This window comes from Eretmochelys imbricata, chromosome 6, assembly GCF_965152235.1.
Source record: "Eretmochelys imbricata isolate rEreImb1 chromosome 6, rEreImb1.hap1, whole genome shotgun sequence".
Classification (NCBI taxonomy): Eukaryota; Metazoa; Chordata; order Testudines; family Cheloniidae; genus Eretmochelys; species Eretmochelys imbricata.
The window spans coordinates 92,406,985-92,421,909 of record NC_135577.1 but is presented as its reverse complement, the minus strand read 5'-3'; the positions used below and the strand labels follow the sequence as shown (position 1 = coordinate 92,421,909).

Here is a 14,925-nt window from a genome sequence, read left to right as displayed (position 1 = left end):
GTATTGCTAGAAAGTGAGTGACTGGCTTTCTACAAGTGGCTGAAAAGTGTCTGATGCTGTGTGATGTCTGGGTGTAAGTGGCATGCCATCTGGGGATGGGGAAGAGAACATTGTCATCTTTGGCTAAGGGGGGAGCTGGCTGCTATGCCAGCAGTGAGGGAGACTAGTTCTACCAGGTTGCTGCTTGGTGAAGGGAAGACATATAGATCACCCAGAAGCCTGGGACAACTAATCTCCTTCATGCTGGCATGGCAGGCATGGTGTGGTGTAGCTGTCAGCTGTTCCCTTCAAGAGAAGAGAGACCCAAGGTTTGGGTCTAGCTCTCATTATGTTTGCAGGATGAGAGGGCGGGCCTGATCTTCCTTGCACTTACACCCATGTAAATTGGTATTTACTGAAGTCAATGGGGTTACTGTAATTGTGGTGTGGTGCTAGGACAATCAGGCCTAGTGTGTTAATGGCCTAGTTTTACTCTATGCGCTGAGTGGTTCTTTGATATTCTTCCATGGCTGGTGAAAGTGAGGCATCCTCAAGCTGGCCTTGTCCTATAGGTACAACTCAATCTTGCTATGAACATTTCCTGTCAAAGGGTATTGCCCTCACCCTCCACAATAAAAGAGCTAAGATATCTTCAGCAAGCCCATTCTTGGGTCCAAAGCCACACAAATGCAGGGCTCAAGATAGCTATTGATGATGTTTCTCCTTTAATCTACTGCATGGTGAGACTGAAGGTAGTTAAACATTGATTGGGATAAGCATCACCTTTCCCTACCATACTCAGGTCTGCAATGGGCCATGCACAGCTACTTTCAGAGTAAAGGGGCAGTGGTGCTTGCTCTCTTTCTTCTTTGCAGCTGGCAAGGATGCATCAGTGCTATGGGTGCCTGCTGGGCACTTGTGTGGCTTTCCTTTTCCAGCAGGGTGTGATCCGTTTCTCTGCTACCCCTGCCCTCATGCTTTAGAGAGGAACAGAGCCCGCTTGTAGGAAGGCCTTAGGCTCGCAGCTCTGCAGGGGTATCAGGCTGCCGGCATGGGTGGCTCACTTGGAATGCCTCTAGCTCCAGAAGGGCTTTATTGATTCTGGTTATCGTGGGGTATGGAGCCAGGTCCACTTTAAATCTACAAAGGGCAGAGAGATGCAGTCAGATACTCCCCTCTAGACAGTCCAGCAGCAAGCACTAAGGGGGAGTTCTACAGAATCCCTGCTCCACGGACCCAGGGCAACATGATCAGCACACAGCTCCAGAAAAGTCAAGCAGGGGAGAATCATCTGGCAGAGTGGGGCCTAGTCTGCACCAGGAAAAAAGGTGTGTTCTGATCATGTGTTAGCTAAGCTCATCCCTAGGATCTACCTTGGCCTGCTAATGTGTGAAAGCAGCCTTGTCTTCACTAGGATTTTACCTCCTGTGTGTTACATTGTGTTGGTTAGCACGTGGCAAGAAACGTACCTTTTTTCCTAGAGTGGATGCCCGCACTGGTGTTACAGCCTCTTCCCCCCCCCCCCCCTTTTTTTTTTTTAAAATAAGGTTGCCAGTCATTATGGTATCCAAGTATCTTCTCTCTCCTAGAGTGTGCAGCACTGCAGTTCTGGCTGCAAGAGGCCCTTTCAATAAGGGCTTCTACTAGCCCTAAGAGGCTGTGTTTCCTATGCTTTCTGCATAGGTAGGGACACAGAATCTGGCCTGTCTAAGCTCATGTGAGGGTAGCTGCCAGTCTTGCTCTGGGGGTCTTAGGGAAGAAATCCCAGCTCCTCGTTTTTGTGAGGGCTCAAAAGATACAGGGGTTAGGAAATGGAAAAAATCATGGTGAGAAGAATACCCTGATGGCGCTGTAAGCTGGGTGGTGGGGAGTGCTATCCCAATTGGCCTGAGCATCAGCAGGAGAGAGATCAACTAGGCCTCTCGTGCAAGAAATGGGGTCTAATGGAGCTGACCAGCCGTCATTTACCTCTCAGCATTGTAAACCTGAGGGACCAAGCACAAGTCAGCTATGGAAACCTGCAATGGAGCAAAGAAAACTGGTCAAAGCAATTCAAAACCCACCCTACCTCCCTTTAGTGCACTGGCTGGAGCTACAGCTTGGCAGGCCTGTTTTTTTCCCAAAAGGCCCTTCTCAGCACTCACCCTGTTCTGTACAGTTCTGATGCTAGAGTAGGCCCTATGAAGAGCAGGAGGCTGCCTCCCAGTCCAGTTCCTTTCAGGGCCTGGAATCAACAGTGGGTGGTTGTTTCAATTGCGAACTACAGCTACCCCAAACCCAATCCATGCCAATGCAGGAGAGGTGACCTGCTGACAGATGAAAATGATTGTACATGTTAATGTTCAGTGTTTACTTTCCACTGGCACCAGGTGTTACACAAAATGAAAGAGGAGGGGCCTGACGGGGTGGGGGTGGGATACAAAGCTTTTCACCTCTAGGGCAGCTGCCCCAGGGCTATCTGGAACAGTAGTGACCATAAACTGTTACTTTCTGATGCCTTTTGGGGGCTTGTAGGCTCTCAGTCCACTTTCTACTGGGACGGGTGTTGCCATGTTGAAACTAAGCTTGTTTGCGCCTTCCACATTGGAGGGAGGGCAATTATTCTTTTACCAGCTTCCATGCAGCATGAAAGGGTCAAATTGGGAGCTCCAGGGCTGCACAGAAGGTCTCTTTCTACAAGCTGGCTCAGTTGCTGGGCGTGGGAACAATGCAGAATGGAACCCTGGGGATCACTTGCAGCTGCTTGCCGTTGGCCCCAGGAGAGCTGCATGATTATGCACCATGGAGACCAATTCATTAGTTCAGCCCTGCACCATGAGATTCCTAGGGCAACCCTGCCACTGTGCAAACAAATCCAGGTGCCCCTCCAAAGAGGGACGAGACAGCCAGTTGGAGATGGAGAGTTGGATGCATGATAAGTGAACCTCGCTTATTATTTGCATTGCAATAGCTCCAAGTGGAACCAACCAAGACCAAAGACCCATTGTGCTTGGCTGTATGTGTACACACACAGTTTAACAGACAGTCCCTGCACTACAGAGCTTACAACCTAAATAGGACAGACAAAGAGCGTGGGGAAAAGTACTACTATTTCCATTTTAGAGATGGAGAACTGAGGCATAGAGAGAGTAGTGATTTGCCCAGGGTCATTTAATGACACTGTGGCAGAGCAAGGAATTTACTCAGATTTCTTCATAGAAATATAGGACTAGAAGGGAGGCGAGGGGTCATCAAGTCCATCTCCCTGTACTGAGGCAGGAACAAGTGAACTTAACTATCCCTAACAGGTGTTTGTCTAGCCTGTTCTTAAAAACTCCAGTGATGGGGATTCCCCAGCCTCCCTTGGAAGCCTATTCCAGAACTTAACTACCCTTATAGTTTGAAATTTTCCCCTTATATCTAACCTAAATCTCCCTTGCTGCAGTTTAAGCCCATTACTTCTCATCCTACCTTCAGTGGACATTAAGAACAGCTTCTTTATTATGCCCTTAACGTAGCTGAAGACTTATCGGGTCCCAGTCCAGTGCCTTAGCTACCAAACCAAGCTTCCTCCCATGGGTTAGTGGGGTGAAGCAACTGCAGGACTAGGACATTAAGCTAAGGGATTGGGCAGCCACCTGAAGTCTCTCATACTTTCTGCTCTGGCTGGAAATGGTAGCAAAATGAGCTGTACTGGTTAGGCTGTTTGGTTTTCTTTAAAATGTTAGTGATAACTTGGTGCTGACGTGGCAGGGCTGGAGACTGAGCCCTGTGTCAATGGGCATCACCACAGCCACTGCTTGGACCAGGTGTGGCCACCTCAAAGGGGTTTTAGTCCTTAGACTTTAGTTGGCTGGTTTGTGCTGCAGATGCCTACCCACCAGTGACAGGACTGAGGTGTCACCAAGTCATTTCACGCAGGGGGCCATTAACCTGCTGGTGAATGAAAACAGCTGTGTTTCTATTGATAGGCTAGTTTGGATCCGAGGCCCATGAGATGAAAGACACTGTATCCTATTCCCCAATCTCCAGCCAATTCCCATTATCTTATCTAATCAGATAGATAGCATACGGACAGGGCCAAGCAAATGTCTCTTATAGCCCATGGCTTTTTGCCATCCCCACAGAGCTGGGAAATGGAGAGCTGTCCTCCTCCTGTGTGAAATGCAATAACATGGCTACTCCCCAAAGGAGAAGGAGCTAGAGAAGGAGAGCAGGCAGTGGGTTGAGTAGGATGCATGCAGCCCTGCTTTCTATGATGAGGCCCAGGGAATGCTCTGTCTGCATATACCTCAAGCACAGGGTATGGTTGTGCTGGGACTCCACAGCCTCTATACCCAAAGCCTTTGACCTCCACCACTGTGTGGGAGATGTTTTAACCCAGTCCCAGATAGATGCTAGGCTGTCGGTGCCTTCTGCAAGCTGTGCTCTGTCTGATCTCCTTACCTCATCCCCAATGCAATAGCGCCCAGCTGTGTGCTGCAGGATCTGCTCCAGAGCTGCAGAAAGAGACAGTACACTGTGTCAGGAATCAGCAACTCCCACTTTCAGCAGCTTAAAGGGGTATGCTGAAGAGCTAGATTGCCAGCAGCCTTTTGGATTGAGTGTTGTGCACCAAAGTACCCCGAGTTGAGCTAGAAGAAAGCAACCCAGGGCAGCACTTACAGGGAAGGAGACTATCACTGGAGCTGAGGAAGGAGGGTGCTTTGGGACTCAGCCATTTTGGACCCAAGATGGTTTCAAAAGGACAAAATAGGCTTCCTATTCTTCCCCTCTGCCCCTTACCTCTGCTGTTAGTGGCAGGGAGAGGGGCTTCCCCACACAAAGAGACTAAAGAGCAGAACTGGAAAGAAGAAGAACAGGAAGGTTCAGGATACAGGGGTATAAATTGAGTGAAGCAGGGAGGGCCAGTCAGACTCCTATAGTCCTATCCCAGGGCACTCGGACAAGGAGGCCCACAGTGAAATTAAAGGCAACCTATTGAAGAGGAAATAGAAATGGTATTTTATGCCTACTAGAATTAACCTGTGGGACACTCTGCCATGGATATTGAGGCAACAAGCTTAGTACCGTTTAAAGTAAAGGGTTGTACAGTTTATATCAGGGATCGGCAAACTTTGGCATGCGGCCTGCCAGGGTAAGCCCCCTGGCGGGCCGGGCCGGTTTACCTGCCATGTCCGCAGGTTCAGCCGATTGCAGCTCCCACTGGCCGCAGTTCGCAACTGCAGGCCAATGGGTGGGGGCTGTGGGAAGTGGCGCAGGCCGAGAGATGTGTTGGCCACCACTTCGCACAGCCCACATTGGCCTGGAGCGGCGAATTGCAACCAGTGGGAGCTGCGGACACGGTTGGTAAACAAAACGGCCCAGCTCGCCAGGGGACTTGCTGATCTCTGGTTTATATGAATGTAAAAGGCATCTGCTGTGACAGCTGGGATAAAAGGTTAAGTGTTGTCAGTCCTTGTGTGTCAGGGTGTGAGCGGACTGCTACAGGGGTCAGGAAGGAATCCCCTCCTCCCTGCTTCCAGATGCAGCATTGAGCTCCCTCTGGAGCATCAGATATTTAACCACTGCCAGATGTGAGATTCTGGGTTAGATGGGCCTTTGGTCTGCTCCAGCATGGCAGCAGATGATACCAGACTAGATGATTTATTGTTCTGTTCCTGTGCAGTAGAAAGCAGGACTTTGGAGCAGATTGCCCAACAGACTGCTCATCCAGTGCTTTGTGCTATTTGCAGATGTGCTGATTAATTCAATGCAGACGTACCTTGGAAACCACGTGCGATAGAGCCTTGAGCCCATTCCAGCTTCTTCTCTCCTCCCACTTGTTTCAGGAAACTCAGGTTCTGAGGAGGCCAAAGAGTCCCCAAATTAGCTTGATCCAGCAGGCTGAACCGTGCCACAGGTCATACACAAAACAGGGTCAGCTGGGCTTGTACGGTGTCAGTCCCTAATCCCCAGTCCCAAACTCAGCCCTTTGGGTCACTCGAGGTTTCAGTCTCTGAATCACAGGCCCACACATCCCAGTTCTTTCTCAGAATTGCCCTTCTTACAAAACATCACACTTCTTTGCCTGGAGCTCTCTCTGCCCCCTGCCAAGAGGCACTAACCCCTGCAACTAGAACCTGCTGCGCTGCTTGTAAATTCAGCTCTTCTTGAATAGAAGCCCTGGGAACCAGGGTTGTTTCTCAGGGTCAGAGCATGTGGTCTTTGCAGGAAGTGCCTTGCTGTTTTCAATCAGCAAAACAGGTAGATGCTGCTAACCATGCTGAGTCTGGATTCGATCCTATGCCAATGTCTGTGTGAGATCTGCCACTCTATTTCCCATCAACAGTTTCAACAGAATGATACTGTCACAATGTTTGAGAGCCACAGACAGCTGCAAACCCAATCTGGAAGTCCCATCCGCCTGTTTGTGACAGGACAGTACCTGCAGGGGCTGAATGCCAGAAACAATGTGATCCGAAATCATCCGGGCTTGGGCTCTCTTCTTCAGATCTTGAGGCAGCAGCCTGGGGTTAGGCCGGGTCTCTTCCAGGTACTGAATTATGGCCAGCTGCAAGGAGACATGGGTAAGATACTGGAGGGCTGGGGAGGAGAGGCCAGCCCCATTGCATAGCAAAGGAGCAGAAGTTAAAGACAGATTTCCTGTCTGAGGTCTGGCCTCTTCTGATCAGAGGTTACCACCATGCCAAACAGTGTGCTTTTGTGATGCGGAAAAACTCCCTGAGGAACCTGGAGCCCTCCTGGCTCATCTCACAAGTGATCTCTCTCCCTGGCAGAAGCTACGGAAAGACAAATTACCCAGTAAAAGGTGGGACTCTGAGACAGCATCTGAGCTGTGATCACTAATGTCAGGTGCCTCTGTGCCTGATACAGAGTAATCTCCCATCTGAAGAGGAAGACAACTTCCCCTGGCAGTCTCCCTGCAGGCGCTGCTTGGTATACGCTTCCCAGCCGGGACCATTTTCCTCATCACAGAATGATACCCTGTGCTCTCTAACTCAGAGACCAGGCACTCTGTGGGGGCAAAGTCCTCCCTCTGGGCAGCAGGACACGGTAAATGATTAATGAGCAGAGCTGGCTGGGCTACTCACCGACTGAGACAAGGTGACGCCATCGATTTTCAGGGTTGGGACCTGCTGCATTGGATTTACTACCTGGAATTCAGTAGAAAACTGGAGAGAAGACACTGGGATTACTATACTATAGCCAAGAAGAGCCAAGTATTCCTCTTTGAAAGGGAAGCCTCGATTGTTTGGTGGGAGCTACCCTGTCTCCCAATTCCCCTGCTTGCAAATGGATTTGCAGTCTTGCTCTCTCTGATACTGCTGAAACCCTGAGGCTTCTCCACTATGTTTTCTCCTTGGCTCCTTCCTTTGCTTCAGGCCTAATGGTCCTGGTACATTATGACTCTCCTTTGGGCACCAGGAAGCACTCCTGTTGGGGCCTAGGGGTCACTCCACGTGCATTACCCCCACATTATCCATTGATCCAAGTGACAAGGCAAGATCCATCCCTGATCCCCCGCAGCAGTGCAATTGCACTATCCTTATTCTTGGCTTGGCCATGTTGTCATATGCAGATTTCTGCCTCAGTGGTGCTACAGGGCTACCTGTGCCCCAGGCAGTCACTCCCTACAATGTGGTTCAGGCATCTCCGGGACAAATGCCTCCATTTTCTGGTGCCACCCATCCACAACCCAGGACTATACTTGGAAATCGCAGCACTTGATGAGCTTGGTTCCCCCATACCGATTGAAGGCAGAGAGCCTCCCTGCAGCCTCCTGGATAATGTCACAGACATTAGAGAGGGAAGGAAACTATTAGGTCTTATGCAATCTCTCTCTATCATCCTCCCTCCTGGAGGCTAAGGCAGGACGGTGAGCTTCCCTAGCATGCTGTCCAGTTCTAGTTTTAAGTCCCCTAAGCAATAGTGCTAATGCCCCTTCCCATGGAGAGACAACTCTATGGCCTGATACATGTGAGTTTCAGGACATTTTCTTGATCTCAGCCTATACTTAAGGGAGTTGGGGATGCTGAAGAGGTCAGAGGCTACAGTTAGCTATGGAAAAAAGTCTGAAGTGAGCTATTGGACAGCTCTTTTTACAGCAGGCAACATATATCCCATTTCCTTTGCCCTCTGATAATCCTGGGCTGCCAAATTTCTAGTGATGCCTAGGCTTAGCCTGTGTGCCAGCTTAGGGAGAGGCTGACTGTAGTTGCCCTCTTACCTGCTGTCCTCCATCCTTCAGGAGGTTCACTGGTTCCTGATCATAGGCGATTCCCTTCAGAGCCAGTGCTAGAGGAACACAACATATAGATTGAGAGGCAGAGAGAGTTAAAAAGCTAGGTTCCAAGGAAAATGGGCTCATAAAGTTTTAAAATCTCAATTGAAGAGTATTTAAAAACAAAACAAGAAACCCCTTTCCCTTCAGAATGGTTGTTTTAGATCTGCTATGGAAGACAGTGGCTCTGTCATACAGTGCCCCCTAGTACTTTGCTGGGGCACGGAGGTCAGTACTAACATCCTATTGAATAACCCCCATTATGCCCTGCATTAAAGCACCTTGGGGTGTAGGGTCAGTGGTAGCTCACAAGGGAGATTGCTCTGTGTCACCCATGTAACTTCTGGCAAAACCTTGTTTTAACTTGTCCCCATCCAAGTGATGAGCAGGCCCCACCCTGCTTAACTTGCAGGATCAGATAAGATCACACACTTTGAGGCGGTATCACTGCAAGCACAGAACACGGAGCCTCTTTAAAGAATGTGGGAATCTGGATTACATTAGCTTTATGAAGGAAATATGTCCCTCTAACTAGCTCCAGAGAGCGTCTGAAAATAAAAAAGGAACTACTGAGGGCAGGGGGAGTCACCCAGAGCCCACTACTGAGAGTCCAGGGCTGAGAAGAAAGGACAGCAGAGATCCCCCCTTATACTACCAAAGGTGGGCAGATGGTTAAAAGTTTGTAACAAACACACACCAATATTCCTTCAGCCCCAGTAAGTATCTTGTCTGTCCATGGTCACTGGAGTTTCAACTGGGTACATGAAATGGTTATTCTCTTGATCCCCTACTAGCCTTCCCCTTCACCAAATGCAAATTGATTCTGGTGTTTGTTCTCTCCTCCCGCTGGAAAAGTGGAGGAAACCGTCACTGTCTTTTCAGTTGCATGTCTGCTGATCTCTCTCTCACTCACTCAGTGGGTCACTGATTAGTTTGGTTAGTGAAGGGAATTAGTGTTCAAGAAAGGTGGTGGGTTGACAGTGCCAGAGCAAAGAAGTAGTAAACACCAGATCTTACCAATTCTCACTCTCCAGGAGCAGGAACTTCGGAAATAACTATAAAGAACTGGCTGAGGGGAGAGAGAGGAGAGTGGATTACATGATGGTAACGGTAGCAGTTTCTCAGCTAGAGGGAAGCATTTTTCCTCTGCTCCTTTGAAAATTTGACCAAGTTTGATGCATTTCAACAAGGATACAAGTCAGGTGAGTTTGGGCCCTTCAAAACATCTTTGTCACTTTCAGATGTGGGCTTCTTTATCATGACATTGATTTTTAAAGTAAAATTCCCTTTTGTGTACAATGAGAAGCTCCATTTGAAACCTCAGTGGCATGAGCCAGCCCTTTGAGCCATTCACCGACATGCATGTTTTCAGTATGGAACAGAAGTTACTCATCCAAGCAAGTACTGAGTGCAGGGAAGCTAATCTCCAGTTTAACTATGGAACCAAGAAAGCTCCCACAGCTGCTTTAAACCCGTTGGATCTCACCTTTCCAGAGGAATCCATGGTCTGTGTGTGCAGTTCACTCCAAAGAGTGAAAGCCACATGACCCTGCCTTCTCTTTTCACTCAGCTGGGGTGGGGGAAGGCTCGGTCCCTACAGCCAATGAGAAAAGTGCCAGAATCCAAATTCTTAATAGCTTCCTGTGTTCAGAAGTTTCAGCAACAGGAGCTGGCAGGATTCAGTTCTGTTGTGAGTGAATACCCTGTACTAGCCACACCTATAATTCTCTTTAGGTTGCTATATTGAGCCCATCACTGTGATATCTGGCTTTTGTCACGATGGGTAAAATATTTATAGAGACTTTTGGGTTGCTGGAAGCTGCCAGTGCAGAAATACAACTCGGTGGGATAATAAAAGGAGAGCAGGTTCTAAAAACAGAGTTTCTGTTATCACAAAGATGCCAGCTCCTCCAAGCAGGGACTGTCTTTGTGTAAAACTTGGAATACACTGTGTATAACATGTAACAAAGGTTCCTCCTCTGTACACATGGCTTGTTTGTATTTCTTATTAACGAATAACAAACCTCTAGCTCCTGCCTTTGGAGGACGCCAAAGCACTTCAAAAATGTTAATAAATTAACTCTCGTATGCCACCCCTTCTTCTCCCCCCCCCCAAAAAAAATGCAGTGTCATGATATCCTCATTTTACAGAGGGGAACACTATCAGAGAGAGAAAGTGATTTGTCCATTGACTCGTGTGACAATGGCAGAACCAGAACTAAAATCCAGGAGTCCTGAGTTCCAGTCCTGTATCTAAGTACTAAATCATTTTCACAGCTAAATATTAGATTAATTTAAACTGTTTACAGAATGTAAATGTTTGACTGAATTATCCCAGCCAAAGTTCACCAGAGGAATGGTTGGTAGGAGGGCAGGGAAGGAAGGAATGCTGCAATGTTGCCAGCTCTTGGGATTTTCCTGTGACATTCATGCTGTTTGGTGATTTTTCACAAAGCCTCAGCTCCTGGAGTCATTAGATTATGTGAAAATCTCAGCTTTCATTTACAAAAATAGTAACTTTCTAGCTGTCATGATTGCAGATCAAAACTGGAAACCACAAACTCTAAGGAATCAAAAACCAGAAGGCAAAGAAAAAGCATCCAAAATGTATTAATTTTGTTCATCTTTCTTTGGGATCTTGCTCAGAATTTTTGAACACTTGGAGTTGGCAATATCTTCCCTTTGCTTCTCTGTTCCCTGGCTGTAACCTCCCAGTCAAGGAAGACATTTTCCTGCTTGCTCTCTCTCTCTCTCTGTTTCTGCAGTATGCCTGATCATTTGCTAACTGACTGTCATGCATGTAAATTGTGTCATGCTGATGACCTTGCTCTTTAGTTTCAAGGCCCCTGGGGATGAGGGGAAAGCATCACATTTACTTTACAACTTGGGACCCTTTGGCACTTGAGCCAGTGCCAGCTCAAGTTAACACTGCCTTCCAGAGATGTGAAAAGGCCCAAAAAGTGGTGGTGAAGAGAAGATCCGGGGCAGTAAGTCCTCCCAGTCACATGCTGGGTGTGCAGAAGTGCGATCAGATTCCAAAGAAGATTCATGACCCTAAGAACATTAGAACGGCCATACTGGGTCAAACCAAAAGTCCATCTAGCCCAGTATCCTGTCTTCCAACAGTAGCCAATGCTAGGTGCCCCAGAGGTAATAAACAAAACAGGTAATTATCCACTGATCCATCCCCAGCTTCTGGCAAACAGAGGCTAGGGACACCATCCCTGTCCATCCTGACTAATAGCCATTGATGGACCTATCCTCCATTAATATATCTAGTTCTTTTTTGAACCCTGTTACAGCCTCGGCCTTCACAACATCCTCTGGCAAAGAGTTCCACAGGTTGACTGTGAGTTATGTGAAGAAATACTTCCTCTTGCTTATTTTAAATCTGCTGCCTATTAATTTCATTTGTCCCTAGTTCTTCCTTATTTACTTTCTCCACACCAGTCATGAATTTATAGACCTCTATCATATCCTCCCTTAGTCATCTCTTTTCCAAGCTGAAAAGTCCCAATCATATTACTCTCTCCTCATGAAGAGTCCTAAACTCCTTCACTGAGAAGAACCATTGAGTATTGTTTCTATTCACATCTCATTCTTTAGTGAGGAGGTTGGGAGTAGTATGGATAAAGAACAGAGCAGCTGACAGAGTCAGGACTCCTGTGTTCTATGCTTGGCTCTGCTTGTGGTGTTGCAGTACATGACCCAGGACATAACCTCTATGTGTGAAATGGGGGATGAGAACTCTTACTTAACTAGGAGGCTGTGAGGCTTAATGCACTGATGGCTGTAAAATGCTTAGAGAGCATCAGCTGGAAGGAGTGATCCTGGTGACACTTATACCTCGGAGCTCATTTCACTGGCTAATAACCTGACTCTTCCCCCCTAACTTTGCTCAGCTGAGGATCACATTGACAGCTGGGGGCAGTTGAAGGCTACATCCTACATGGCTTAAAATGGATCATATTGCAGTAGCTTACATCTTTAATAGGGGCATACAGCCCACACAGCATATAGGTTCAAGTATGCAGCAATACTTCTTGAGGCTCAGTGGGAACTTCTTGGCTCAACATGGAGCACCATGGGCAGCATGTCCCTGTAACCCTGTTTCCTCCAAGTGTCACATCTTCCCAGGCTCTCACTGATACCTATATGTCTCAGGCTGTATCAGCCCGACCAGGCTCTTTGCATCCTGGCCATCTGTTGATTCTGACCGCAACATTATAACAGCCCTGTGGGCATTACCTGCCTCAAGACAGCAGCCCAGACAACAATGGATAACATAGGACTAGAAATGGAAAAAGTGGTCCTGTGAGGCATGCCCGAGGGTTAGAAACCCAGCCGAAACTCTCCACCTGTATTTTGTTAATTATCATTTATCAGATCATAACCCAAAATCACTCCGCTCTTAACCACCCAATACATGTGCAGAGGGTTCCACTACTATAGGTTGTGGGAGACTAATATACCATATATTGTAATTTATGATGGTTCTATTTCATTTGCTGCACATGCTATTTAACCTCTGATTCAAATTCCTTGCCCTCCCCACAAATACACATGCCATCTGGGGGGATGCCTCTTGTTAGATGTTGAAAGCCGATCTGATCACTTACAAAATTTTCTGTGTTCTGCAGCTGTCCTTATACTAAGCAGTTTATTTCTTTCCTGGAGACGTCTATGTGGAGGCACCAGATACTAACTTAGGTCTCGATCCTTCAAGTTGTTCTACCTGGGAAAAGCCCAAGTGCAGTCAGTGTGGCTCTGTACAGGCATAGGGGTCTGCCTGTATGTGGGATATTGCAGGACTCAGGGTTTAAACTGAATCCACGGATTACTTACATCTGATCAAGGGGCCACAATTTCAACCCATCTTCCATAAAACATGTGGGGTTGAGGGTAGCTACATCCCTATTTGAAAAAGCACAGTCTGCACTTCAGATGCTTCTGAATTAACCTTAAGATCCTCCAGCTGAAGCTGCATTATCTGTAGGAGAAGTAAGAGCTTCTCTTTGTGCAGCCAGAGTGAAAGAAAAAGCCCCAATTCTGCTCTCTGTCTCTGGGCCCTGTAGCAGTAAATACCTTCACTAAGGCAGCACTCATCTTGCACTTTCAGCACCGCTCTGTTCTGTCTCTCCGCCTCTGAATGAACAGAAGTCACACAGATGCTAACATTGCACTGGCTGACACAGCCTCCTTCACGTGCTCTCTATAGGTCTGTTACTGCTGCCAGTCTCATTCACATGAGGCCCCAGCCATGCTGCCAGTTGCTGGGATTCTGGGAGTAGTAGTTCTAGCTGCTTTTCCAGGTCTTAAAGCATCTCAATTTGGCTAGTTTATGCCCAAAGTTTAGATTTTTGTAAGGAGGAAAAGATTTTTTAAATCCTCATATTAACTGAAATGTTTTAATATTATTTTCTAAAATTTCAGTGAAGAATTTGAATTTAAACATCCCCCCCCAAAGTAATTGCAATGCAGAGAGTGCAGCATACAGGTAAAGAACCAGAAAGTGAACCTGGCTAGCAATAAAATTGAATCTGATCAATTAAGCACCATTGTATAGGCATGACAAATATTGCAAGTGCTGTGTGTGCCCAGCAGATGTGTGTGTGAGCAGTGGAAGGGCAGTCACTGGGTGTGTCTGTCAGTGAATGGGGATGGGCAATGGATGTGCGCACACTGTGTGCACACCAGATGTGTGTGGTGGGTGGGGTCTGTCAGTGAATGGGGGCGGGCACTAGGTGTGGGCATGATGTACATGAGCTGTGGCTGTTTGTAGACAGCGCAGTCACTGTGTGTGTGTATGTGTGGTCTGTCAGTGAATGGGAGGCAGTTCGTGTGCACAGTGGGTGGGCAGGGGAGTCATTGGGTGGTCTGTCAGCAAATGGGGGCAGTGGGTATGCGCGGTGAGGGGCAGGGCAGTCATTGGGTGTGTGCGGGGAAGTCTGTCAGTTAATGGGTGTGGGGGGGAGTCACTGACGGGCAGTCACTGGATGTGGGAGTCTGTCAGTGAATGTGGGAGTGATTGGTAGGCAGGGCAGTCACGGGATGTCTGTGGAGTTCTGTCAGTGAATGGGGAATGGCAGTCACAGGGTGTCTGTCAGTGAAGGGGGCAGGGCAGTGTCGGGGTGTCTGGGGGCCTGTCAGTGAATGGGAAGTGGAGAGGCAGGGTAGTCATGGTTTGTCTATCTGTGAATGGGGGGGGGGGCCGGCAGTTCAGTCACAGGGTGTCTGTCAGTGAAGGGGAGGCAGGCAGGGCAATCTCGGGGTGTCTGAATGGGAGGGTGGGCAGGGCAGTCATGGGATGTCTGTCAGTGAAGGGGAGGCAGGCAGGGCAATCTCGGGGTGTCTGAATGGGAGGGTGGGCAGGGCAGTCATGGGATGTCTGTCAGTGAATGGGGGAGGTGGGCACGTAGGGCAGTCTTGGGATGTCTAGAGGTGTCTGTCGGTGAACCGGGGGGGGGGTCAGGCAGGGCAATCTCGGGGTGCCGGCTGGGCGTGCGGGGAGGTGACGGGTCCCCGCCGTTTCCTTTCACGCTGCGCAGGGCGCGCTCTGTGGCATTTCCGACCCGGCTCTCGCTTGAACCTGCCACCTGAGCCGCGGTGACGCTTCGGCCCCTGGCGCGAGGAACTACATCTCCCACCATGCCCGGCGAGGGAACCAGACTCCGCTTCCCGCC

The 14,925-nt window shown here is 48.4% G+C and overlaps 1 protein-coding gene across 2 annotated transcripts; it reads right to left on the bottom strand.

The window, feature by feature from the left end:
* Positions 1–798: 798 nt before the first annotated feature.
* GSTZ1 (glutathione S-transferase zeta 1) lies at positions 799–13,386 on the bottom strand. Of its 2 annotated transcripts, XM_077820363.1 has the most exons (9): positions 13,328–13,386; positions 9,260–9,311; positions 8,189–8,256; positions 7,053–7,133; positions 6,386–6,511; positions 5,723–5,801; positions 4,405–4,457; positions 1,948–1,997; positions 799–1,119 (listed from the first exon to the last, which is right to left on the bottom strand). In XM_077820363.1, exons 1-9 carry the CDS (start codon positions 13,346–13,348, stop codon positions 993–995), a joined length of 657 nt encoding a protein of 218 aa, XP_077676489.1. In that variant the 5' UTR covers positions 13,349–13,386; the 3' UTR covers positions 799–992. The 2 variants fall into 2 exon arrangements, with proteins under 2 accessions (XP_077676489.1, XP_077676490.1); XM_077820364.1 differs by lacking the exon at positions 9,260–9,311 and having other exon boundaries at positions 13,328–13,375.
* Between the last annotated feature and the right edge of the window lie 1,539 nt (positions 13,387–14,925).